This window comes from Neolamprologus brichardi, chromosome 11, assembly GCF_056152115.1.
Source record: "Neolamprologus brichardi isolate AB-2024 chromosome 11, ASM5615211v1, whole genome shotgun sequence".
NCBI classification, from domain to species: Eukaryota; Metazoa; Chordata; class Actinopteri; order Cichliformes; family Cichlidae; genus Neolamprologus; species Neolamprologus brichardi.
The window spans coordinates 6,166,416-6,192,472 of record NC_142114.1 but is presented as its reverse complement, the minus strand read 5'-3'; the positions used below and the strand labels follow the sequence as shown (position 1 = coordinate 6,192,472).

Sequence of the window (26,057 nt, the reverse complement as noted above, 5' to 3'; positions counted from 1 at the left end):
AAAATCTTAAGCCAACCCATCCACCTCCTCTTTTATCGTAGCGTGCCTTATAGCTGCAAAAAAATAAAAAATAAAAATTACTATTTCTCAGTTTGCTCAGAACTTCCTCCTCAGGCTACCATCACAGTCTCCTAACCCTCTTTGACTGTTTTCATCCATCTCATGCTCCCCCCGAAGTGTTCCTGTTTTTCACTTTAAGCCTACCTGTCAAGGCTTTCGGTCTCGTACAGAAATCTGCTGTATTCGTCCAGCAGAGAGGCATGTGTTTGTAGGATAATGACATTGTAGACCACAACTGCTGTCAACATGATAATCATCTTCAGCTCATAGTTTATCCTCAGGAACACTGAGCAGGAGATCAGGCCCAGGATGCAACTGTAAATTAAATACTATACAGAAGAAGGAGGAGGAGTAACTGTAAATTTGTAGAAAAACAAAAACAAAAACCTAAAGTAACAAATTTCTGAATAAAGTATGATGATGATGATGATGATGTTTGTCTTACAGGAAGGTAGAAATTGTTTTTCCCAGAGAGGGTAATTAGTTCCTCATTATTGTAAAACAGTGTTTCATTGGATGAATTGTAATTAGGAACTGGAGGCAGCGCGCTGTCTTCCAAAAAGAACTAGAAGAAAAACACAAAGTCAACAGAAATTCAGGACCACAGAAAACAATCCAGGGAATTGTCATGCAAATTATAAATACGCTTTCTCTGCCTGCCTCTTTGCACATCAGCATGAGACAAGATGAAGTAGTCTGCATTAGACTTGCAGGAGGAAAATAGAATCTTGTTAGATAAGAGGCCAATAGTGACAAGCATTCAACAACGTCGTTTAAAGTGAACCTGCAGGATAAAATGAGGATTGGCTGCCCCGCTGAGCAAAGCCAGGTTAATTTGGTTCATACGCCCTGAGCGACTGACCCAAGTCAGACGCAAAATACGATTATAATCTCTGGAATCGATTTGTGTGAAGGTCTAAACCAGGGTCCTGACATTGTGCTTTATCACGCAGCTTCCTTTCAAGCCTCAGGCTTCCATCCCACCTTTGTCTGAGGCTTTATGTTTTGATGGGCTTCCTTGTCTACAAAAATAAACCTCAATCAGATAAATCGGAAAATAAATATAGAAAATCAAAGCAACGATGTAAATGTTAAATACAGCATTCAGTCATCACTGCATGCAAATTGTCTTGGCACTTTTATGAAATGCTGGGTAAACAATCTTCTGGTCTTAGGAGCCAATTGATAGACTCACTGCAAAGAAACAATGCAAGATATTTGCTCTGCAGTTAAATATTTTTCAGGCTTAATTTACAAGCAAGAAAAAAAAAGAAAAAAGGAAGAGGGGAGGGGAAGGGCATATTAATGAATGCTACATAACAATATTTTCCACAGGCTCTAAACATGATGACTGACTTGCTTCTTGCTGCAGTAAATGACAATATCATTTTTATATTATTCATTTGTATTCTGCAAGGTTGTTAAGAATATAATTTTAAAGAGATGTTGTGAGATAACATGCCGCATTTTACTTTCTAATTATGCTGCAGTTACAAATATGAGATGTGTTATCAGAAGGACTGCTATATATGTATTCCTTGTAAAGCCTGAAAGGTGTGGTCCCACTCCCTCTGTGTAGTACCTGCACATCGAAAAAGCTTACCATGTTGAAGACTGCCATTATAAGTATTAGAGCTGTGGTTGTCATGGTGAGAGTGATGCGGGGCCATGGTTTGTTGGCAATAATAACTGATGACCTCAGCAACCACATCCAAGAAGTGGAGGTGCTTTTACTGCAGTGCTGCAGGAACACATAGACACACAACACACAAATGCAATAAGGTATGAAAGAGCTGGGATATAATGTCACAAATATGTCACGTGCAAAGGAAGCCAGAACGATGGACAAGCTAGTTACAATAATCTCAACAACCAAGTGCTAAAGAGCAAATTCATTGCTTTTGTTGACTAAAGATAATTAGTGTGACATAAACTAAACTAAACATAAGTTCAGACAGAAGCAACACTTTCTGATTAACCTGTATTTCCTCAGCAGGGCAAAGGAAAATTTCGAGAGCCATATAATGATGGAGAGGGTTCCACTTAAGTTCATAGCAATTAATCCCAACATTTTAATTTCAACACAAATGAAATAACAGAGCTGCAAAATTACAACTTTAAGTGACTTTATCATGAACAACACTGTTTAGAAATGATCAACAATAATAATTTTTATTAGAAACTACTTGTAATAGTACCTGTGTTTCTGTTATTATTATAATTAAATAAAGACAAAATGGGATATTAACTAGATTCAAACCCTGGTTCAAAAAGGAAATTAATATTATTTAGAGTCACTTTAGAGCAACAGAGACTGTGCAATCGTGCACCTCATTTCTAACCCCGGCAGCACAACATAGCCACTTTATACTTAATGTTTACTGTTTATTATCAAAGATTTATTGAAATCTTCCTGTGGCAGGTCAGTTACAGACAGTTTGTTCCATTGTGAAGCCAAATTGTTTACTTGATTATCTCAGAGCAAATATCGGAGCATCACTAGGGCTGAGTGGATGTGACGTTTAAATAGCTCAGAGATGTAAATTGCAATATACTAAGGATGGCAGACTATTTTATACCACAGGGAAAATTGTGTGAGTTAGTGAGGCAATCATTTTGGTCTGAAATCAAGATATTTGTGGACCATTTTGTTAGAACAGCTATTTGGATGCCTAGAACTTAAATGTAAATGATGAATGAAGTGAAATGAAAGCATTTCAAGTTGATCAATGTAAGAGACGTGAGTACTTACATAAGATTCAATTAGTCACTTTTAAATAACTTTGCTACTTAAGATAAAAGACTCTGCGGCAAAGATTTCTTAAAGCAAAGAGCTCTCCCTTTTTTGTATTTCTGTTTATATATATATATATATATATATATATATTTAATTTTCTAAATAAACAGAAGCTATTTTCAGTGACTAAAAAAGGCTAAGTCTAAATAGGTAAAAAAAAACAAAACTGACTGGTCAGAGATGTTCAGTGCTTCCAATCCAGGAAAGAAATTATAAATAAGTATTATTTAAATGTGAAATCATATCATATTTAGTTTATCTAACTCACATGAGGTATTTGACATGTGGTCTGACAAAAGGAATCATAAAATTTACCGTAGGCTGATTCTGTATTATTACACAGTAGCCCTGCAAGCATCTTCCTGAGATACTGTAAATTTCCCAATAAGCAGACATTTTCATGACACGACATGAAACAGCACGAACCAAACAATTCCGATATAAAGGCAACAGGTTGTTTATAAAGTGTTTTTCTAGTTTTGTCTTTAAAGAGTTCAGCGACATCCACGGGGAGCCGAGGTCAGAACCAGCAGCTGATGCACACTTACTAAGAATTAAAGCCATCAAAGAATGAGTGAGGTTGCATGGACCCGTGGCCTATAAAATTTTATAGTACCTTCAGTTTTTTATGTCATTTCATTACATGTCATATTGAAATGCCTGTGAAAATACACGCATTAATGTAAATTAAACAGACCAGCGTAATACTGACTTTAATAAATATCTGCAGCCTCACACAGAAGACAAAGTAAGGATCTCCTGATGAATACAGTAATGATTTGTTTTGGGGGGGTTTTCTACACATTATACAGGTCAGCTGTACAGTTTTTATACAGTGGAAATGTTTGTGATAATCTAGCCCTTCACTCCACCGAAACAGTAGATTTATCCTGAGAACAGCTGCCTTATATTTTCATGTTGCTTTCAAGATAGGAACAAATGTATTAAACATGCACTTACATTGCATTACTTTTGTTAGTGATTTCTAGAACTTTCACACTCCCATCGGCATATTTTCTGTGATTGCAAAATGCAAATTTTCTTTAATGATTTCCTGAAACAAATCATTCCACTAGAAACAAGATGATGACAATGTGTGGCGTAAAATTTCATGATTGCATCTGTGCATGTAAATGGCACCCGGGAAATAATACAGAATAACCGGTGTGCTCTGGACCATTGCCCCAAAGCTACACCAAAGTGGCACTTGTGTTGACTTAAGGGTCACTTAACGGGCTGTTAAGCTGACCAGAGAGGCGCTCGGATCACTCGTGTGCCTTTGGAATGACATTAGGATAAACATTAAGAACAAAAGGGCTACATTAAACAGCAGGCCTATCCACTGATGTGAAAAGACCCAGTAGAAAGATGCCTGGAGGAACTGACTTTGCATAAAGACACTACTCACCAGGAGGTGTCCAATGAAACATATAAAGAGGATAAGGGAAAGGATGAGAAAAGCCATTCCAAAGGATATTCCCAAGATTGTTGTCCTGCAAAAAAAGTGGAATGTTTAAACTCTGAAATGACGTTTAATCTGTTCACCAAACAAAGCTGTCCCCTTCTTCAAAATGACCACACAAACCCGCCATACTGACACCATCTCATTGATTAAAAATGTTTTCAGTTCTAATATAAAGAAATATAAAATGCACATACTTAGGCAAGACCAGAATCTGCACAATGAAAATGCAGAAAAAGATCAAACAGGCGCAGGTGACATAGTATTTAAAGGCCGGCAAGTTTGTTGCTCTGTACTGAAAAGATTAAGGAAAAAAAATGGTTAGGCATTATAAAAAAGATGTTTAAATCCTACTCCAAGAAATTTCTCAACTTAGACATGACAAATTTATGTAATTTACAAGATTTACAGCTTCTAAAGCCTCTTACCTCTTTCTCTAAGGATTTGTTGTGAAAGAACAGCGATATTCTTTGAATGTCCTCAGACTTCAGCCACTGTCTGGAAGCATAAACGCAGTGTTATAGACTGGATTTAAAAGAACAGAACATAAAATCAATTAAATATAAATTAAGATTAAAGTAGTAAGAATATAGGCATGAATAAATTAACACATTGTGTTTTAACACAGCCACGTTCATTGAGTTGTACTATTAGAAAACACGACCTTATCTGCAGTAGGATAATCTACAATATGCTAGTCTGTTCTTGGAGTATATTAACACGAGTAATACATGTTTATATGTATGTAATAATACTTTTGTGACGTTATTCCATCAAAAGTCCTGATCATCCTCTCGTTGAGCTCCTCCTCAAACCGTTTTTTCTGAGACTTGGTCCTTTAATGGATAACAAAATGTAAGAGACAAGATATCTTTTATTTTCACATAGCATTAGTGACTCACACTTTAAAGCTTAAAGCAAAAAAAAAAAAAAATGTTATCAAAACATTTTGTTGGCTGTCCTTATAATATAAAAAGAGATGAAGATAATCCTGTCAAAGGAAATCGTGCGGAGCTATAATATGAGTAATTTGCCTTTCTGATCTCCTCTGGAAGTGATACTGCCCCATCTTCACGTCCTAAACACAATGCAAGAGAAGAGAGACAAGTTAGCAGCTACAGATTAACTGACAAACAGGAAAAAACATGTCCAGAAAGAAATTACACACAGCAGTATTGATCTTCCCATTCTCGTTAGTCATGCTGTCTCTGTGGTGCAGGTTGGCAAAGGGCTTCGCTGCTCCCCATGACTCCAGATAGCGGGTCATCCTGACAGAGGCTCTCATCTTGGCTCCATCTAGAGTGTTTCTGGGTCGGTAATGATGCTGTGGGCTCCGCCGCTCGACCTGGACAAACATGTTTTCGTGTTTGAATTCTCATGTTGATGCGTTTTCTTCTGTGTCTAATATTCTCATTTACTGGATCTGACATGTGTGTGATACCTTTGGGTTAATGACCAGATATGTGATGACTCCATGTTCCTTCAGGTAAGGATCTCTTTCTTGTCCATCCCCATCTTCCACCTTATAGGCACCATTTAGGTGTTCCAGTGTCACAGAAGTGATGTGGACTCGCCTTAAAGGGGACATTTGATAAAAGAATGGTTTCCTGTGTATATTAACAATATATCTGGACATTTATTTGGCATAATTTAGCAAACAACAATGCAAACAACACTGGTCCAGGCAAAATATGAAGTAGCGACATAATTTCCTGTTTTGAAATTCAAATGGCTTACAGTATGTTTTTATATGCTTCTCACTTACCCTGGTACACCGCCTGCCTCCATGTGATTGGCCAGTGTGACATCATGTGACCAGACATCATACTGCCATTTTTGAAGTCCAATGACACCACACAAGACATTCCCAGAATGCACACCAACACGCATGTTGATATCAACCCCTGTGGCGTCCCGTACTTTCCTGTCATACATCAAAAAGTTGTGTTTTGTTAATGTGGAGCAGGAAAAAAACAATGCATGCCATCTAGCCTGTCAGAAAACAGGAGCAAATGCCTAACTCTGTGACATACAATATATGCTGCTTAAAAAACACTAAAACAAAACAGTGAAAAGTACTTAAAAAAGCAGAAAACAGCAACAACAATTAGTCCTTTGTTTTCATTGCCGGTCTGCTAATCAGTATGTTAATACTTATTTCTGTTTTCCAGTAACCACACTAACAATCTGAACAGAGTCACAACATGTTTTTGACATCAGTGATTCATTCACCAGGCTGAACTCTAGTAAATGAAATTGGAAAAACAATTTTACTCCATGGCAGCACTTACTTAATGGCCTCACACATGTCTAGACCCATTTTTACACAGTTTTTGGCGTGGTTCGGCAGTGACTCTGGCAGGCCGGACACACAGTAGTAACAGTCACCAAGGATTTTGATCCGCATACATTCATTTTCCTGCATATAGAAGGGTGAAATATAGTCTCTGATACAAAATCAGTTTGTTTGATAAATATCAGTGACAGAAACTTATGTATACAGTGAAAGTGAAAACTACTGAGAAAAGAGATCTATTTTCTATCTAGGACACTTTCAGCACAAACTGTATGGTATCTAACCATCAAATAACTGAGTACAAGGTGTTTGCAGGAATTTAAAAAAAAATATTAGAGAAAATTGAATGTAACCATTTTGCATGACATTGCATTAAAAGCTGGTTATAATCAGTGTTACTCCTCACTGAATGCTACAGGGCTAATTTTAGTATGCAATATTTTCATTCAAAGACATTTGTTTGACTGGCATGGATGATTCAAGGGTGCAGGGACATACATGAAATTTTAAGAATTTCTAACATGTGAATAAGAATTTGTGAATTCCACACTTCACAAATTTCCTAGCGAGTGAAATACTTTCCAGTAAAGCAGTTTGAGAGGTAAGCGCTGTTAATCTAAAGAAGATCAGCATGTGTTAGGACAGTACAAGAGCAGAGCAGGCAAAAGTTTACCTTAGCTATTTGGTCAAATTTGCCAAACAGTTCATTCAGCATGTGCACAAGTTCTCCAGGTGAGCAGTCACTGGCCAGTCGTGTGAATCCTACTATATCAGCATAAAGTATGCTAGATATATAAAAAAACAGTAATAGATACACTTTAATGATTTTATGGATTTTACAGTTTAGAAAACATCCGATTTGAAAATATACATTAGTATGTACCTGCTCTGTATGTAAATTTGACCTATACACAAAATACAGAACCACTTGGCTACAATACATTTGATTTAAAAAAAAAAGATACATGCCTGACGTTAGTGTGCCTCTGGACATAGAGGTTGTGAAAATTGTTTGTGTTTTCAATCTGGCCAAAATTTGGACCCTTTAATCTCTGGATGATCTCCGCTTTCATTACACGGGCAATGTGAGCTGGCAGCAGAGACAGTAGGAGACGCTCCTAATGGCAGGAAACATAAAGGAAAAAAGAAGTAGCAGTAATGCAGGCAGGGTCAGAAACATCAAGAAAAAAAAAAGCTGATCATTATGTTATTTATTTATTTATTTTTTTACCATGAAGCACTTAAATGTTTGTGACAAAGTGACGAGGAAATTAAATAGTTAAATTCAGGTCATGTACAGTAGTTGGTTAAATCACAAAGCAAATATGACATATGCATAAACATAACCTATTTCTGTTAACTGTAGAGTCTATTGTCTCAGGGCCACATTGATTCATTGCCCCACACCTGTAACTTAAGGAATAAGCAGATAGCAGATGGTCACATGAAATATACATGCATATTAAGTTTAGAAAATGAACAGCAAAGTCAGTTAAACTTGCAATATCACTCACTCCAGTTAGCAAACATATGCCACTCTGAATCACTTTCACCTGCAACAAAAAGACAACTCCCAGAAAGGGAATGCTTTAGCAGGTAGTGACTGCAAGATGCTGGTGCTCTCTCCTTCTCCTTCCTTGCTGATTTTTTGCTAGTTTTGCTTTTTTTGGTAGTGTCCTTTTCACTACTGGGAGTATGACACAATATCTGCAGCCCCCTCAGGTTGTATACGTAGGCCAGCTTCTACAACGTGGCGCATCCATACAATCGTTAAAAGACGGTAAGGTCTGCTATGTCTCCCAGCAAAGTTTCAAAAGTATGGCTGAGAAACCAGGAGACGGGTAATGATTCCAGTAATGATTGACCAGTATCTGCTCCTTTGTGAAAGGAGAAACAGGAGGAACACAGAGCCCCCATGATGACCTTTAGTGAACCTTTCATGTATGTTTTTGCCCAAAGAGTACATGAAGGTGGAATGAGGTCCTTCAGTGCAATCTGTGCTCACAGACCAGAGCATTCACAATGGTTGATGCTGGACACATTGATATTCCTTAAGTTTTACTCACTTTGTGTTATCTATACTTAATTTCTATGAGGTGTATAAACTAAATTCAATTTAATGTATAGGTTTAAAGTTAAACTAGAGTGCATGCATTAGGTTGCTGGCACAGAAAATGAATTCATTGTAAGTATTCATTACTTTCTTGCAAGCCCTTAAAATTTAAATTCAGCCTTTATTCACTTCTTTCTCCTTTATTTTCTCAGGTGTCTCAGACTACTGAGTCTAACCTACAGTACCTAGCAAGCAATTCATGAGAAGCTGGGAGGAAAATGCTTAATTAATCCAATATCAGCCCAAACGTGACAACCAATGATCATCATCTTTTTTTCACGCTCATCATGTGGAAGAGAGGGAAATTTTTCTTGTGAATACCGCCAGTGATTTTGGTGTATGATGAATTCCCATAGTCCACTTGGACCACTCATAGTGAAAATGTATGCACTCACTGTACTGCAGAGCACTTTGGATAAAAGCATGCAGTGCAGCAAACAGCATATATTATGAGTGCAATGAGCGCCCAGGAGGAATGTGTCTCTGCACAGTTACTACCATCTGTCACAGGCAGCAGCAGCACTCCAGGGCTACTGCGAAATGCTCCACCCTAGACATTTTCAGCTTTCCTCGTGGCACTTCTAACACCACAACCTGCATTTACCATATGAAAAACCAGCTCAACCCTAAGCCTGGGCTTTCACAACAGCAGCTGGATTCACATCATCTCACTAAATAACTCACCAAAAGCTGTAGTAAAAAGCTAGCCAGATCCCAGAGTCTCACATCAGAGTGCTTTAATCAACACTTTGCTAATACTATCTCACAGGATGCTGCACCACTTGAAAGTCTTAATAACAAATTAGCATTATTATATTTCAACGCTTGCAACTTTGCAGGTAGATGCAGAGAAAGACAATGCAAGCTGGTACAATATCAATAATAGAAAACAACTAGCACGATCCAAAATGTGAGTGATGTGTGTTCACAAAAGAAAACTTTTTAAAAAATCATAGCAAATATTGCCATTAATCCTCACCAGTGTTGGTCAAGTTACTTGAAAAAAGTAATCAGTAACTAATTACTGATTACTTCCCTAAAAAGTAATCCCGTTACTTTACTGATTACTTATTTTCAAAAGTAATTAATTACTTAGATACTTAGTTACTTTTTAAAACACGATTTACAACCTGAATAGGTGATAAAGTGATAGATCTTTCAGCCCAATTCTACTTTTTCTACATAATTAATCATACAAAATGTAATCAAATGGAAAAGTCCCTTTTTAAAACTTGTTTTATTAGTTTTAATCTTTAACTTTATGCATCAAGCAAAAATTTAATTATATGCAACATTCTCTGACTGGAAGAAATTTGTTTAATATTTAAACCTATTTTCTGCACATTCCAGCACATAAAATAATTTTTTTTGTGTGTTTACACTCACTCTTTCAAATAGATGCAAGTAAAACACAGCAGAAAATAAATAAAGTCAAAGACTCAGCGGTCCTTTTGCTCTATTTTCACCTGTAAAGCAGGAGCAGGGTAGGCGGAGATTTACCCTGGTGCAGGTGTGCCGCAGCGGTCAGTGGAAGAATCCGCGAGTTTCTCTGTGAATTTCCCATTACATCGTAGCGCACTCGGTGCTTGCTTGGAAGTTTAGAGGACACTAATGTTTTTGTCACTTTTTATGGAATCAAACTTAAAGTAAGGTCAGTACTTCCACGCTTTAAACGCTACACGCTCACACTCTCTCCCGCACTCGACATATTATCCATTGTTGATCTGCACACAGCTGTTGTCACGAACGTAGCACTTGCTTACGTCACTGTCATGAGACATTCTCGCAAAAAAAAAAATCACGGTTTTAGTAACGCAGTAACGCAGCGTTCCTATGGGAAAATAACGGTAATCTAATTACCGTTTTTGCAATAGTAATCCCTTACTTTACTCGTTACTTGAAAAAAGTAATCGGATTACAGTAACGCATTACAAGTAACACGTTACTGCCCATCTCTGATCCTCACTGAGGATAATTGTCATAAAAACCAACTATAGCAATATAGGCTGAGATAATCACACACTGACATCATTAACAATTCCCACATTCTGCACAGTGTAGCCCTGACAAAGTTCTCTGTCGTTGTAACTCAGAAGGTAGAGCAGCTCATCTAGCAACTGGACGGTTGATGGTTCAATCCCTGGCTGTTCAAGTCTGCATGCCAAAGATACTCAAATACTAACAGAAAGCACTTAAGCATAATAAAACTGATTGTTTTGGACTCACACGGATACTAACAGAAAACTGATTGTTTCGGGTCAATTAGGCAAGTTGTATAAAGCGCTTTGAGTGCTGAGGTGGAATAGAAAAGTGCTATATAAGAAGGAATCCATTTATCCAGAGCTGATTGATTTCAATAATTTGAGTGTTAATATAAAGAGTGACATTTTAAGCACAGGACACAAGTGCTACTTTCAGCTGTTCCCATATTCACAAGGCAGCTTTGCCTGTTTTATATGGCAGATTTTTTTTTACACCACATATTCTTCCTGACACAAACTCATTGGGATTTGTGTCTCCTCTTGGGATCAAATTGGGGATCTTTCACTTGTTAGGCAAATGTGTAAAACACTCAAATACTCTATGGAACCGCTAAGTATAGCATGTACGTATGACATTAAAATGCATAGGAAACAAAAGAAAAATAGAGGAAAGATGAGTTAAGTAGCAGTGGGTTGTTTGACTCGAGTGCATGACATAAATATTCAGACTACATTATAAGATAAGTCATTCTAACAAGGCTCCAACATTTCCCCATGCCATTGTACTACACTATATTACTAAATTAGCAAATGATAATTAGAGGTAATGTTTAAAATCTGAAAGTCATTACTGTAGCAATTATTGTAATGAACAGCACCATCATAAATATTTTATTGCCTGGTGTTCATTGTTTCGGTGTTTTAATTAAGTGTTATTAACTACGTTACCTGCTGTCTCTTCTCAAACTCCAGTTTAATTGGGGACTTGATGCAGTTGCAGGTGTCCTGGTAGGTCTGTTTGAGTGCCAGCTCCATCAGGTGCTTATGGTACGCTCCAGCCATGTTACCACACATGAAAATGATAACATTGGCCAGAATCTGGGTAGGAACAGAGGAAAATAACAATAAAAAGTGTTGTTAAGCTTTACTATATATATAAAATAGTGATTACAATACAATATAAAGAATTTATCTCATATTTAGAATCAGTCCATTAAATAGTTCCCGTTATAGGAAGGCCTAGCAAAGAAAGTAAATATTTTCCTCAATGGTTCCTGATCCTATGGTGAGATCAGCAGTGACATCAATAGGCAGCACTACATTGTATTCAAGGGTAATGTGGCATATAAATACACATCTTTCATTTCCAGTTATTTAATGAAACATCCTGTGGCTGCTGATGACATTAAAAAGAAAAATACAATAAGAAAATAATGGCATTGGATAAATTTGACACCGCTATACTGCCCCTGCTCGGTTGTTTTTTTCCTCTCACTTCAGTTTTACAATGGCAACCCAGCCTCTACCCCGCAAGAAAAATACAGAAACACAAATAAGGGCAACCTATGTGACTATATCCCGTCTATATAAATAGACTCTCCCCTGAGTTCAGGTTGATCGCACACACAAAGCTCTAACTTAATTAGAATTGTTGCAGCAAACATCACATGTCACTACAAGCACTATTTGACAAATGGTGGGCTCAGTTGAGACAACTGCTCTAAAACATGGATTGTTTTGAACACAATAAGGCTTAATTAGATTTGTTTATTGCAATAATGAGAAGCCAAAATCTTTGCACCCATAAACTTTACGACCCAATTTCCTTCGGGGTCAACCTTCAAGATCAATAAAGTTTTATTGAATTGAATTGAAAGTGTATTTAGTAAAATCTTTAATAAGATGGCCAATCAGTATCATTAGTACATACTATGTATTAATATGCATGTATGCCAGAAATGTCTTTAGTGTCCACTACTTTGCGCTAACCAAAGCATTCAGCTTATTTTTAAACACACTGACACTAAAGTCATAGTAAAGAAGATCTTAACAGTCTCCCATTTATATTTGTTCATCTTTATATCAGCTGCAAATTGACTGCTGGGATGTGGTGTGGAGCAGTGGTCCCCAACCCCCGGGCCCGGAGTCGTTTGGTACCAGGCCGCGAGAGTTGAGGCTCGGGTGTGAAATTTATGGTTTTTAGGGTTTTTATCATTTTTTTGTCGTTATTTTTGTTTAAATCATTTTTATCGTTAACTCAGTTTCCCTGGGTCTTTTCCCATGTGTTTTGAATAAATCTTATTTTCTTTGGTACTGGTTTTATTTTGTTGTATTTATTTGCAATACCTTAAAGGCCGGTCCATGAAAATATTGTCGGACATAAACCGGTCCGTGCCGCAAAAAAGGTTGGGGACCGCTGGTATGGAGCATTTTCTGTTTATCAGTCCAGAGTGTTGCTGTGACACAGACTACAATTTTGAATAAATTTCATCAAGTGCTACACATGAAAGTTCATAACTGACAGACTACCTCAAAACCAATTTAAGTCCTGGCTTTAAAGCGTTTTTAATGCCTAACGTTTCAATATTTTGGATACATCTTTCTTTCTCACTCTACAATGTGAGTGCATTTTGTATTCAGCAGATAAATGACATAGTATGGCAAAGTTAAGCCAAACTTGTGGAGAAAACTTTCACCTTTTTGACTGAGACAAATTGGCTCAAGTCAGAATTGACATTTACTATGTTGCTACTTTTAATGACTCAAAAGACTGGAAATGATGTCTTAATTTTACACCACAAAAACACAATAAACACCACAAAACAAAACAAAATCTTAAAAGAAAGTCTTTTATAGAGCATGTCCTACTTCAGAGTCACACAATACAAACCATGACACACAGGGATAGATGCTCTCCACTATAAGCATGGAGTGCAAATTGCTGTCTGTGTTAGGAGGTGGTGGGTAGGTGTACTGTTGTTTTTTGGGTTTTGTTTTCCTTCTTGGCACAGGTAGGCGGGGCGGGGCTTGATGGCATTCCGGCACACCTGCGGCGCATCGGACGTCATTAGGGAGCGCTTTTATGGAGCTGAATCTCGGACGTCTGGTGTCGGAGTATTGTCGTTTTCATAAGTGGTAACGTGTTGGTGCAAGCTGAATCTGTTGATTCCACGTGATTGAGCTGCATGTTTTAGGATCCATCACCTGCCTGCTTCTTCTTTGTTTTAGCCTGTCCCGCTGCCTGCTCGCCTGCCTAGTTTTCTGTGTGTGGGCTTCTGTGGATCCGTGACGGAGAATTACTTCATACCAGGCTGTGACCACCGCTACAGCTGTATGTCGGTGTTGCAAGTAAGCTCTCCAACTCTCCTCGTCCACTTTTAGTTGAACTCTCGGCTATCGACGTACTCTGTAACTTTGTTTGTCCCTCGCTTTTAGGTAATTCCGGTGCGTCATCGGTCCGCCTGCATACCTCGGCTCCGTCTCATCCTTTCAGCGCTGCTCTCCGTGCACATTTTTATCTGTCACTGTATATAGCCCCTTCCCTTGTAAATATTCCCTCATCTGTGTATATAAACCTGCATCACTACAATCCTGTGCTCGTGTGTGTTTCTGCCACTAAATCCATCCGGGTAAAGTCCCCTTAACAGTCTGTCCTCAGAATTAAGACTTTATTTCTCCGCACATTTCAGGCAAAACGCAGGGCTGCACTAAACAAGAAGCCCCATTACAGGAACAATTTGGATGTTTAAAGATTTGGATGTGTAAAGACCCTGGAGCTCTGGTAACCTTGAGTTTAATATTTCGCAGCTATACAGCAAATGGATAATTTAATGGTTCTTCCCCATTGCTTGAAAAGAAATCTCCCTCTCCTTTACACTCTTGCATGTCTTGTCTCATTCTCACTATTTCTCTTTCACTTCTATTCTCCATCTTTGCGTCTTTTCTCTCCTGCATAATGTTGACCTTACTGTCACAGTGACCATTGTTCTCTCTTTTTGGACATAAATATGCCCAACAGACTTACATCACAGCACGAGTAGAAGCTGGTGACCTTTGCAAAAAGGACGTTTTATTTTAGTAATAATAGTCAGACAAGAAGAAAACAAAAATGTCTAAAAACCACAAAAACTAAAGCCTTCCTCATGAATTTTATAGCTTGCAGACATCTGTACTTTGCTTCTAGTAAACAGCTGAAACTGAATTTAAAGTTATTTTCCAAACAAAAGCAAAAAAACCCCTATGTACCCTTTTTACAATGCTAAATTATTCAGAATTTTTATTTGACAGCTTAAAGGCAGACAAGGCAGCTGCACACACAAGTATAAAGCAATTGTAACCACCTGCAGCAGACTCTTCCTACTTATCCATCACAAAAAGACTACCGATCAACATTTTCTTAACCAGGGTCCAAGGCAAGCAATACCTATAAAACTAGTGAGAGCCAATAAAGAAATATTGCAGTGAATCATACTGAGGTGAAAATAGTATAAACTATGCAGATTTTGTCTCCTTATTGAGAAAGCTGTTTCCCTAAATGTTTATGTGACTACACCAGAAATGTATCATATCTCTATATTTGACAAAAGCAAACATCGAGGCCAGTAGCCAAGTACATGAGGTGACCTGCTGTCTGGATTTACTTTCACATCTATTCAGTGTATTTCAAAAAGACATCCCTCTTCCTCTCTGCCAGGCCTTTTTTCTGCACATTAAAAAATACTGAAAGAACACAAAAAATCTTTCTTTCTTCTAAACAATATAGTATGGACAAGCTTGGTTTTGTTGATCATCATCTATTTTCAATGGGAAAACTGACAAAACAGCCAGAATCTGGTACTGTAGAACAGTTTTATAGGGTAGATCATTGAATGACTGAAGAAAGCCACAAAAAGATGGATAGGGGCTTTTGTACGGTGGTTTATAGAAGCGCTTTAACCCATAGACTGTATATAATATTTTAACCCTTTCACGCATAGTGGTCACTACAGTGGACAGCTATTCAAAGGCTGTTTTCTTGTATTTGTGTCAGTGTTGACGTTATACTTGTACATAAACCTCTACATTGGACACTGATGTGTCACTCCATACCCTGCCACCCACTGGGCGTTTAATGTTACTGCAGATGTATGGCGTGTTTCATTGTAACTATTATTATTTAACCCTGTCATGCATGAATTATGACAACCTCAATCAGGGGTTCATTCTTAAGTATTTTTGATGAATAAAAATACTTAAGAAAAAATCCTGATTGAGGTTGTCATAATTCATGCATGATAGGGTTAAAATGCAAGTTTAAAATTCCCTTATCATACCAGCATATTCAACAAATAATCTATTCAGGCACATCTTTAGTGGCTGGTTAATATAAACTTTGCTGCACCAGAGCCTGAAAAAAACCCAAAAGTCACTTCAGAGAAATTTTGATGTTAAATGCAAATTACTTCCTATTGTGTGTAGTTGAGGTCGATATGTTCAAATGGCGTGTACTCTTTGAAGACTAAAAAGAATATTTTCAGGCGCAATGTCAGTAAAGTTAAATTTCCTTTAACTATACTTGAAATCTAAATGCAAAGAAGACTGGGTGCATTTAATTTCCATTTGAGTTTATGTGTGTGAATGTGTGTGTGAATGGGTGGATGACTGGTTGTGTAAAGCGCTTTGGGGTCCTTAGGGACTAGTAAAGCGCTATACAAATACAGGCCATTTACCATTTTTATCCTTTTATGCAGGTATGTGATATTTTACCAATATGTACTCAACTGTAATATGTGCTCAACAGATTACATTAAGTTAACATAAATATTACTCTATAAACCAACTCTCACACTGACTACTTACAACCCATCTCAAATATCCAACCCAACATCACAGCAAGCCTTGTAATACACACATCAGTCCACCGTTTTGACTTCACACTTTGCCTCTCCAAAACATGAAATAGCCACACATGCTGAAATTGCATTACTGCATGTAGAAATTTGATTACCAGCAATGGGAGATAATATATTAAAAGCCACAAAGTGAGTAGTGAGCAAAAAAGGTATGAAGTACCTTGGTGGCTAATATGTATTGTGTTAATAATGTCTGTTTAAACACTTTTCCATGATTATTTTCATGTTGGCTTGAAATAAAATATTTCCCTCTGCTGTTCCTGCATGGGTGTCTATTCTCGATTTGGAGAGGCAAAGCGTGAAATGGACACGGCTGACCGGCGTGTCTATTACACGTTTTTCCGTGAAACTGCATTGAAATATCAGCTGTATATAAAGGCTGGTGGTGCAAGTCATTTGTACCTCAGTGGTACCCAATTACAGATAACAGCAGGGTTAGGGGAGCATCACATCTCAAGAGCTGTGACTCCTGCTGGGATTATCTAAAATCAGGAAACTTCACTTTCTGAATGTTATATTTCTGCCATGTTACTGACATGTGGATAGAGAAAGACATTAGCGTGCAGATGAATCTTGTTTTTATTGTACATCAGTGACAGATGTCCACCGGTCCTGTCTTCAGTAGACCCTCAATAGAAATGACCACAAGCACAAATGACAAACAGTAACTTAGAATTGAAAGGATATATCAAACTACAGTAAGGTCCACAAGCATTTTAGCTCTGTACACTGTTAAAATTTACCTAAAATGAGTCATGGTGGTAGGCAATATCCAAATACCAAAAAACAAACAAACAAACAAAATAACTGCCAGTGGCAAAGGCACAAAAACAGGAAAAAAGATCTGTGAGCACCTCATGGGAAGAGGCAATCTACTCTTTTCCAGCTGAGGAACCAAGACCTTCATCCCAGCTGCTTCACACTGTAATCCACCCCACTGTGAACTGGAAGTTGTGTTTGGATAAAATCAACAGAACAACATCGTCTGCAAAAAAGCCAAACAAGACACTCCTTAGACCAGGGTCTCAAACTCCAGTCCTCGAGGGCCACTGTCCTGAAACTTTTCCATGTGTCCCTGTTTCAACACACCTGAATAAGATTAGTATAGTATTAGTATAGAACTTGACTGCATGCTGAAGTGGGAACCCCTAACCCCACTCAAGTAAATCTAAGTGTTTGGAAAAATTTACTTCTAAAAGTACTGTTACTGCAACATGTTCATTCACTCAGGAGCTGCTGTAACATGAATCAAATGGCATGCAGTCAAGTTCTATAGAGCAGCGGTCTCCAACCCTTTTTTGCGCCACGGACCGGTTTATGCCCGACAATATTTTCACGGACCGGCCTTCAAGGTGTCGCGGATAAATACAACAAAATAAAACTAGTACCGGTACCGAAAAAAGGAAAATTTATTCATAACACACGTGAAAAGACCAAGGAAAAGTAAACGATAAAAACGATAACAAAATAACGCTGAAAACCGATAAAAACCCTGAAAACTATACATTTCACACCTGAGCCTCAACTCTCGTGGCCCGGTACCAAACGACTCACGGACCGGTACCGGCCCGAGGCCCGGAGGTTGGGGACCGCTGCTATAGAGTACTGATAATGACCTACTAATTGTATTCAGGTGATTGCAACAGGGACACAGGACACCAGCCCTCGAGGACTGGAGTTTTTTTCTGTCTACTCTGTAGTGCCCTGTAAATAATTAGCTGAAAATACATTTTTTAAAGTCTTGCTGAAGGAACTCAAATATGCAGAAGAAGTCGGAAATACTGCAGGTAATAAGAACCAAGATCACACTCCATTTGTATTATAAATTCATTGGTTGTTCTATTGGGCCAAATTCTTCATAATTCCAAAGAACCCTCGTGTCTGTTGTATTACACAAGGTCCTATATATTAGACCAAATCCACAAAACACATGCAGAGTTTTCTCTATGCTTGAGAAAGACAAATACTGGCCTAGTTGGTGTGTCAAAATTAATTCAAAATGCATTGAAAATGGATGTGATTTCACAGATTTCCATTTAAGTGAGAGGGCAAGGGCCATGGTGCGGGCTGCCTACTTAGAGATGTTAAAATTCTTTTACATAAATGTCATTGTGTAGTAGAACACCCACAATAAATTCTTAAAAATAGCTGGAGGCAGCAAACCTGAGGCAAGTGTGTGATTGTGAATTCACTGGGCTATTGCAAGCACTTTTCTCACCATGGCACAAACCGACCTTTCTTTAAGGATATAAAAAGTTGGAGACATGTTGTTGTCTGGATATCTGCATCTTACATGCCTCTCTGTCGGCTAATTTCGGGGGAGGTAAGTTCAGAGATGCACTGCGAGTGTGAATATGGCTCAAATGAGAGATCATTGACTTTGCTCAACTGCTGCTCAACTCTTTTTCTCAGTCAACAGGAATTTAAATACAGGAATGCAGCTAAATCACAGAATTGAGCCATAAAGAAGGTTTCTTCTTTTGGCAATTTGAAAATCACATCCAGTGAAATGCAACACCGTTGAGACCTGGATGATCTGAGCACAGACAGAAATACTCAAGAATTGCATTTTTTGGTTCGTATTACTGACATAAAACTTTAATATGATTCAATCTGAAAGGATGAGACAAAAGAAATTCAAGAATTCAAGAAATACCAGTCTCACAGTTTAGACCTCACAGACACACTTAAGTATGTAATGCATCTTTAACAAAGGCAAAAACCCTTATCTGAATTCAAATGAAGCCTCCCGTCCTTCAAAACATCCTCCAAAAACAGGTAATACATGCAATATTCAACAGCTACTACCGCAGTAGTTTATGTGAAATTCTGTCAGCTAAAGCTTAAATGGAGTGTGAACACTGTGATGAATTATTGATGACTTAAGTACTCAAAAATAATTAAGAAAGTACGCATCAGAAGTTTGCTTCTAGTCTGAAGGGAGAAGCTTTGATACAAAAACACAGTGGTCAGCTTACACGAACACTTTTCAGTGTTGCACAGGACCTAATTACATCAAAGTCTGCATTGCATTAACGTTAGTAGCCCCAAAAATCAAAGAAGTCACTAATATTGAAATAAGAGCATTGTTTTAAAAAATAATGTTTTTAATAGCTCTAATGATAGATTTAGTTAGCAGCTTTCTCTGTATGTCTACAAATAGATAACTACAGTATATAATCTCACATAAGGTTGAGGCATATGAGAAATACTAAAATAAATAAGAATATTTTTACACTGAGCTGCCTGAGTAATCTTTGCACCTCTTAGGACCAGAAACAGATAATTATATTTGTAAAAGATGAAAATGCTAATGCTTCATTATTATTGCTTCTAAATATTACCCACAAGTAAATGTGGATCCAACAAAGTGCCATTTCCTGTTCAATAAATAAGCCGGTTCATTAAAACTCCAATGAGCCAACGCTGTAAAGTTTAATAGACCTGACAAAGTCAAGATGTTGGCATGGTTGCTTCTCACTTAATACCCCCTGGGCAGTCTCTCACGAGTGTGTAGGCACTTAACAACTGACATTTACAAATGTCTGGAGGAACATACTGATTTGATTGACTGTTTTTTTCCCAAAAACTGCTGAATGCAATATTAAACATTTTTGAAATAACAAAAATCTCTCTAGTCTAAAATAATCTGGATACTGATTTGTAAATAATGGGATTTGAAATAAGCGGGTAGAAACAGAAAAAGTGTAAATGTCATCCTACTGAATTTCAAACATTAATATTGTGTAGACGTAGAGATTTTCATGAAAACATGTTTTAAGTTTTCTCTCTCTCTCTCTCTCTTTAAAAAATGAATACTCTTTTGATTGAGTGTTTGTGTGTGTGTGTGTGCAGGCTGGTGTGTTGCTTTAAAGAATTATTTTTGATGTTTTGGAAAAACTCACATACATTTTCTTACTAATTCAAGTGTGAATACTGATAACCTTCAAGTCTACATATAGTCACAGCCAATTACTTTAGCTGTGCACAAATATTTATAGCATATTTACATTATAATATATACAGTATATTTAGATTATACATAAATAATCCACATGTTTATATGTGAATCTCTATTTGCTTTTGTGTGTGTTTGTGTGTATTACTTAAAGGATATAGAATCATAACACACATATTGAGGATGTAGCTCATCTTATAAGATTTCAGAAGGACTGAACAGATGGCGGTTGCCCTGAAAAAGCCATCAGCCAATGGGTAAAAGCACGATGCTGCACTAACACACAAACACAGTAAAGGTTTGAACAGTTTCAACTATAACGCACTGGTGGGCATACCTGGTCATTATCACTGAAAAGATGCATTCAGTTTTCTTAATTATCTGCATTCATAAAGTAAATTACCATGTTGTTTTTTCTTCAGTTTGCTGAGAAGAACCTGGGATGCTGATCGTACCAGCAGCTGATTAAGGTGTTTATGAAGAACACAATTATTCTAGCGACAGCACAAGCAGTTTTCCTGATTACATTACATTACATCACATTACATTACAGCAGCATTGGGTGGGGGGGGGAGGGGGGGGGGGGGGGGTTTATTCTCACGCTAAAGCTGGAAAAAACAAAACAAAACACAATCTTACTTAAACTTTTGAAAACAATATCTCATCCTAAAGCTCTGAGCTCAGTTAGCTATTCACAGTAGCAAGTTTTTGCTAGTGTATATTCACAATTTCCTTTTATTAACTATTAAGTTACAGCACCCTAATATCTCAAATGCTCCTTCTGCCCCATTAGATCCTTTCTTAGCAATATGTGTTAAATATATTTGGGACATCTTAACCAAACTAGACTAAAGAGGATGTTGTTGTTCTACAAATCCATCAACTTCACCTCAGCAGAGGTTTTTAATAGCTGCTCTCAAGTAGCTATTCTTTCACACATAAGCCTGACAGCATCCTGTCACACTGACTCACTGCTCTTATCTAAAAAAAAAAAAAAAAAAAAGGACATAAGCCACACTCTGTCCCAACACAAAAGATTGACAAAACCATGGCTACTGCCTGAGGAAGACAGAGGGAAGATCCACAATATAAGCTCACACACAGCACAGTAAAAAGTATTTACCCTCATCCTGATTAAATGTTTTAATATGAACAAATATAACTCAAGTAAATACAAAATGCAATTTTTAAATGATGATTTCAGGGGAAAAGGTCTTGTTCCTTCCTCTTGCAAAAACAAAGCATGCAGTTAAACAACAAAACACAACGTTAATTGACATTTTAATATGCCAGAATTAAAAACCCCTTTCACATAGCACAATTTGACCTGGCAAAGAACTTGACTTCAAATTTTAATTTTAAAACACTGTTAAAATGGAGAATCATAGTGTAAAACAAAGTGACTCAAGTATATTTCTACTTGCCAAACTAAGAAAACTCCATGGATGACAAGCCTCTTTTTTAACTGCACAGGAAAGCAGAAAAATGGGCATGTCACACTACTTTTCCCCACATCTTTTCAGGAAAGGAGACAATGTCTTGCCCATTTACTGATTTAACCAACAGGCTTTTGAGCAGAGTGTCAATATCTGTAAATGATTTACTTTTGTAACATCTTTTAAAGCACCATGAACCACCAGTTCTAACTTGTGATTCATGCCATGATAACAGTCAGGTTAGGATTGATCTTTTCACACAGAGTGTTTCCTCGGTATCAGCCCTTCACAGAAGCTAAAATATGACATGGCTATGCCATTTAGAATGCCATATCGCTATACTGTTGCTTTAGCAAATTATTTTTGCACAGAAAATGAGTTTACATTTCCTTGTACAAAGTCTAGGTATGCCTGAGAGCTGTATGCCAGCCTCAAATGGCCATTTAGTGCCTAAAAAGGGAGCTACTTCAATGTCAGTCCTCTAACAAGTAGTGTACCAAATGACTTACTCCACTCCAGGAAGCTATTGAGCAACATAACACAGTACTTAAAGAAAAGAAACACGTAATACATTCTTTTTTTTGAGGAATGATCCCAGCACTGTTTAGCTAGCTGTAGTTTTCACACCAAAGTAGCCAACTGCTGCCCGCTGGCACGCTGAATGAATATAAGTAGCACATACTATATTACACATTGAGTTTATTCACCAGACTTTCCTTTTAATCTATAGTCCTTCTCATTGCTTTAGAAAAAAAAATATTGATTATGAAACGAGTGATTCTTCTGTACTGTGTCTAAAGGAAGAGAGTAGAAGGCTGTCAAACCAGTGAAGAAAGTAAATAGAACAAAACAGTCCCAAATGTTTTGATGTCAGGGTAAAATCAAGTGATGTGTTACAAAGTGCTGTCCTATTTCATCTGATGTCACTTGATGTTTATTGACTATACACATGGGAAATGCTAATTTTATCCAGAAAATGGTCTGAATAATTTCTGAAGTGACTGTACATGTTGGAAGTCATTGAAGTGAGCATCTGGTAAAACTAGAAAGGTACTCGGTTAGTATGTTCTCCACCAGGGCCACTGCGCTATTTCTGTTAAAAAAAAAAAAAACCAACAAAACGCCACATCTTTTCTAAGTTTCAATGATATTCAGCTCAATCATTTTTATGTAACAAAAGGCTTTTGTTGGTGGACTAATGATCATCATCAGACTTATTTTTCGTGTGCTATAAATGTTTATTGTGTCTGGCTCTGAAATTCTTCAAAGTCTCAGGCTGTCAGTGAGGAAGAGCTTTTGTGACATGCTTATTAAATTAATCCTGTTTACTTTATGAATTGGAAGAAATTAGTCCCCAGTGTATTAAAAATTAGTGACTGCGGAAATCAGGTTTAATTAGGCACTAATTGATTAAAGTATTAGCTAGACAGTTATCTGATATTGCTTTTGCTTTGTCTTTATCACCATATGGCATATGCCTGAACAGTTAGCACACAAGAAGCAGTAGTGCTAGAAAGAGAGGTGACCTTTTAATGAAGGATAAAAAAATACATTAGAATTTCTATCACTCAGCTGATATCCTAAATTAGCTTTTGTTTAAAGGTCACAATTGTTTGTTTGCTATAAATACAACCTGTATATTGAGCCTGATGAGGAAACAAATTAAATGTCACAAAACAACTTTGCTTCATTATTTGATCTAGATGGTAATAATAAATTACCTTAAATGAAGAACAGCGCAGTATTTATTTAGTGACCTTCAGATGTAGGTGGTTGCTAGTTAAGGGCGATTTATCTTTTGAACAGGTTTCCCCATATACATATCAATCTAAGGAGGTTGCTGATGATCTCTGTGCAGGTACAAACGGTCTGTGCTTTTCTCCTGTGCATTCATGTGCTCGCAACTGTTAACTCGCGCTAAAATTTGACTGCCTTACCTGCCACACTACTGGCTCGACGTGATCAGCTGTGATGGACAGGCAGACGCTCAGCACGACGGTGTGAGAGGCAGAGGTTAGAACACTGGCGATGACGGCGTCCCGCATGGAGAACGGCAACATGGTGTAAACCACAAACACGATGAACAGGAAGAATGACACCTGCGGAGACAGTCAAACAGTCATATAACATTTGCAAAGAGAAATGGAAAGGAAAAAATAAAAGGAGCAGAATAAATGCATGCAGAAGAAAGGAAAATATAGATGCAAAAATGTGGTAATTTGAGATTTCAGTTTTCTGGACTAAATAGCCAGGTCATATTAGTGCCTTCAGCTTACTTAAGGGGGACAATCAGCACCTACACTTCAAATCTGACACCTCTAATGTAGCACAAGCAGTGGCTCCCTTTTGTATCCAGTTTTAACACACATACAATTGTATAAACACACAAATATACATACACACATAGGTTCTCACACACAAACACTTCTTTAATTCACTTTCTGCTGCAGGGTTAAAGCTTCTTGGCTGTTCCCCTGCCTGAATAGAAAGGGTTCAGTCTTCTTCCTGCCTGTAGCCCGGATCCGGTTAACCATCCTTGGTTTATTTGCAGGACTTGTGGGAATGTTGTGTTAGGGTGCAGCAAGATGCAAAGAGGAGAGAAAATGCAGCCAAAGGACAGTGCATGACTAAAACAGCCTCTATTAAACCTTAATAACATAAATGTCTTTGACGCATGACAACTTCCGAAGCTGCTCTTAATCAAATGTAGCAAACAATAGATTTTGCATGTCAGATGTGTTCTCAGCACTAGATATATTCTGTTTTTTTATGCACTTGGATAAAACAGAGACATCCACCATGTGGTATTACTGTTGGGCCTACATTACAATATAAAGCACCTTGAGGTAACTGTTAATGTGATTTGGCGCTATATAAATGAAACTAATTTGAAATTAATTGCATTAATTGTGAATGACCTGACAATTACTTGCTTTATTCTCTCCTGTCTGTGCTCAGATCCAATTGATTTGAATACTTGAGTTCTCCCTTACAGCTCCTCTAAGCTCTTATTCATGTGTGAAAATAATATTTAACTACACTTATGAACCTAAACATAAGTAAATATTAAAGTTTTGTCTGGTCCATTAAAGACAAGACACTGATGTTCACATCTGAATAAAAAAATTAACAAAAATTGATAGGCCAAGTAATACAACTCCCATCTATAACTTCAGAATTAACAAAAACCACCACAGTAATTTACAGCTTTTTGCTGTAAATTTGTTGGATGCTGTAACCACTAGTGTAGTAGACCATGAGTTCTGCAATTACAAGAAGAGCAGAAACAAATGGATATGAACAAATGGAGATCATCATAACATACAAACACTACCTCAAACTAAAAGTTCAAACAGTAGCCTTAGATGATAAATGTCATCTACTTTAAGAACTAGAAAGTGCATTTTCTGAAGAAACTGCAGTGTGAATGCTTGAATCGGAATGTATGCACTAAAATGAATTAATTGCTGAATTTTGAGTTAAAAATCTTGAATGAGATGAAAAATACAGAAATCTGTATTTCTGAGCACTTCTGAAAACAAAAGTGCTGAACTGCTAAAAGCTGACATCCACAGAGAAGTTGGAAAATAGTTGAAAATGCTGTAAATTAATGTAAATTAGAAAAACCTAAGAAATGAGAAAAAAATTAGAGTCAGAAAACATCTGAATTAATATTAAAAGTTTATATTCTTCGAATCACTGAATGACTAAAATGTGATCCCTCCACTTGGATCCACACAGTTTAAAAAGTTTACATTCCTGAGCTTTGAAAGACACTGTGCTGGAAAGAGAACAACGATGGCGATGTTTTGAGGGTAAAATGATGGCTGTAGAGCAAACACTGTGGACACAGCAGCAGTTGAAAGAGAAGTGTTTAAGATGAATCTTGGCCCAGTGAGAGAGAGCTCATTAAGCAGGCAGGTGTGAGCCTGGTTGCTATAGTGACTGCACCCAATGGCTCCATACACATGCACACAGACATGCGCCTCACTTTTGCTGCTTAAAATGAACAGAAAAGTCAGCCCCAAACAAATCACTCCCAAATGAAAGGTACATGTCGTA

The 26,057-nt window shown here is 37.4% G+C and overlaps 1 protein-coding gene across 3 annotated transcripts in view; it reads right to left on the bottom strand.

Annotated features, from left to right (window-relative positions):
- adcy2a (adenylate cyclase 2a) overlaps positions 1 to 26,057 on the bottom strand; it is a 67,215-nt gene that overhangs the window by 11,230 nt on the left and 29,928 nt on the right. For all 3 annotated transcript variants that reach the window (XM_035913687.2, XM_006804390.3, XM_006804391.3), the window contains 16 exons: positions 23,933 to 24,094; positions 11,659 to 11,808; positions 7,585 to 7,733; positions 7,289 to 7,400; positions 6,611 to 6,738; positions 6,085 to 6,243; positions 5,761 to 5,893; positions 5,488 to 5,664; positions 5,354 to 5,397; positions 5,075 to 5,155; positions 4,748 to 4,817; positions 4,517 to 4,614; positions 4,266 to 4,350; positions 1,664 to 1,801; positions 506 to 625; positions 205 to 389 (listed from right to left, as the gene is read on the bottom strand). In XM_035913687.2, coding sequence (XP_035769580.1) covers positions 205 to 389; positions 506 to 625; positions 1,664 to 1,801; positions 4,266 to 4,350; positions 4,517 to 4,614; positions 4,748 to 4,817; positions 5,075 to 5,155; positions 5,354 to 5,397; positions 5,488 to 5,664; positions 5,761 to 5,893; positions 6,085 to 6,243; positions 6,611 to 6,738; positions 7,289 to 7,400; positions 7,585 to 7,733; positions 11,659 to 11,808; positions 23,933 to 24,094 — 1,991 coding nt within the window. The remainder of the gene's footprint in view (positions 1 to 204; positions 390 to 505; positions 626 to 1,663; positions 1,802 to 4,265; positions 4,351 to 4,516; positions 4,615 to 4,747; positions 4,818 to 5,074; positions 5,156 to 5,353; positions 5,398 to 5,487; positions 5,665 to 5,760; positions 5,894 to 6,084; positions 6,244 to 6,610; positions 6,739 to 7,288; positions 7,401 to 7,584; positions 7,734 to 11,658; positions 11,809 to 23,932; positions 24,095 to 26,057) is intronic.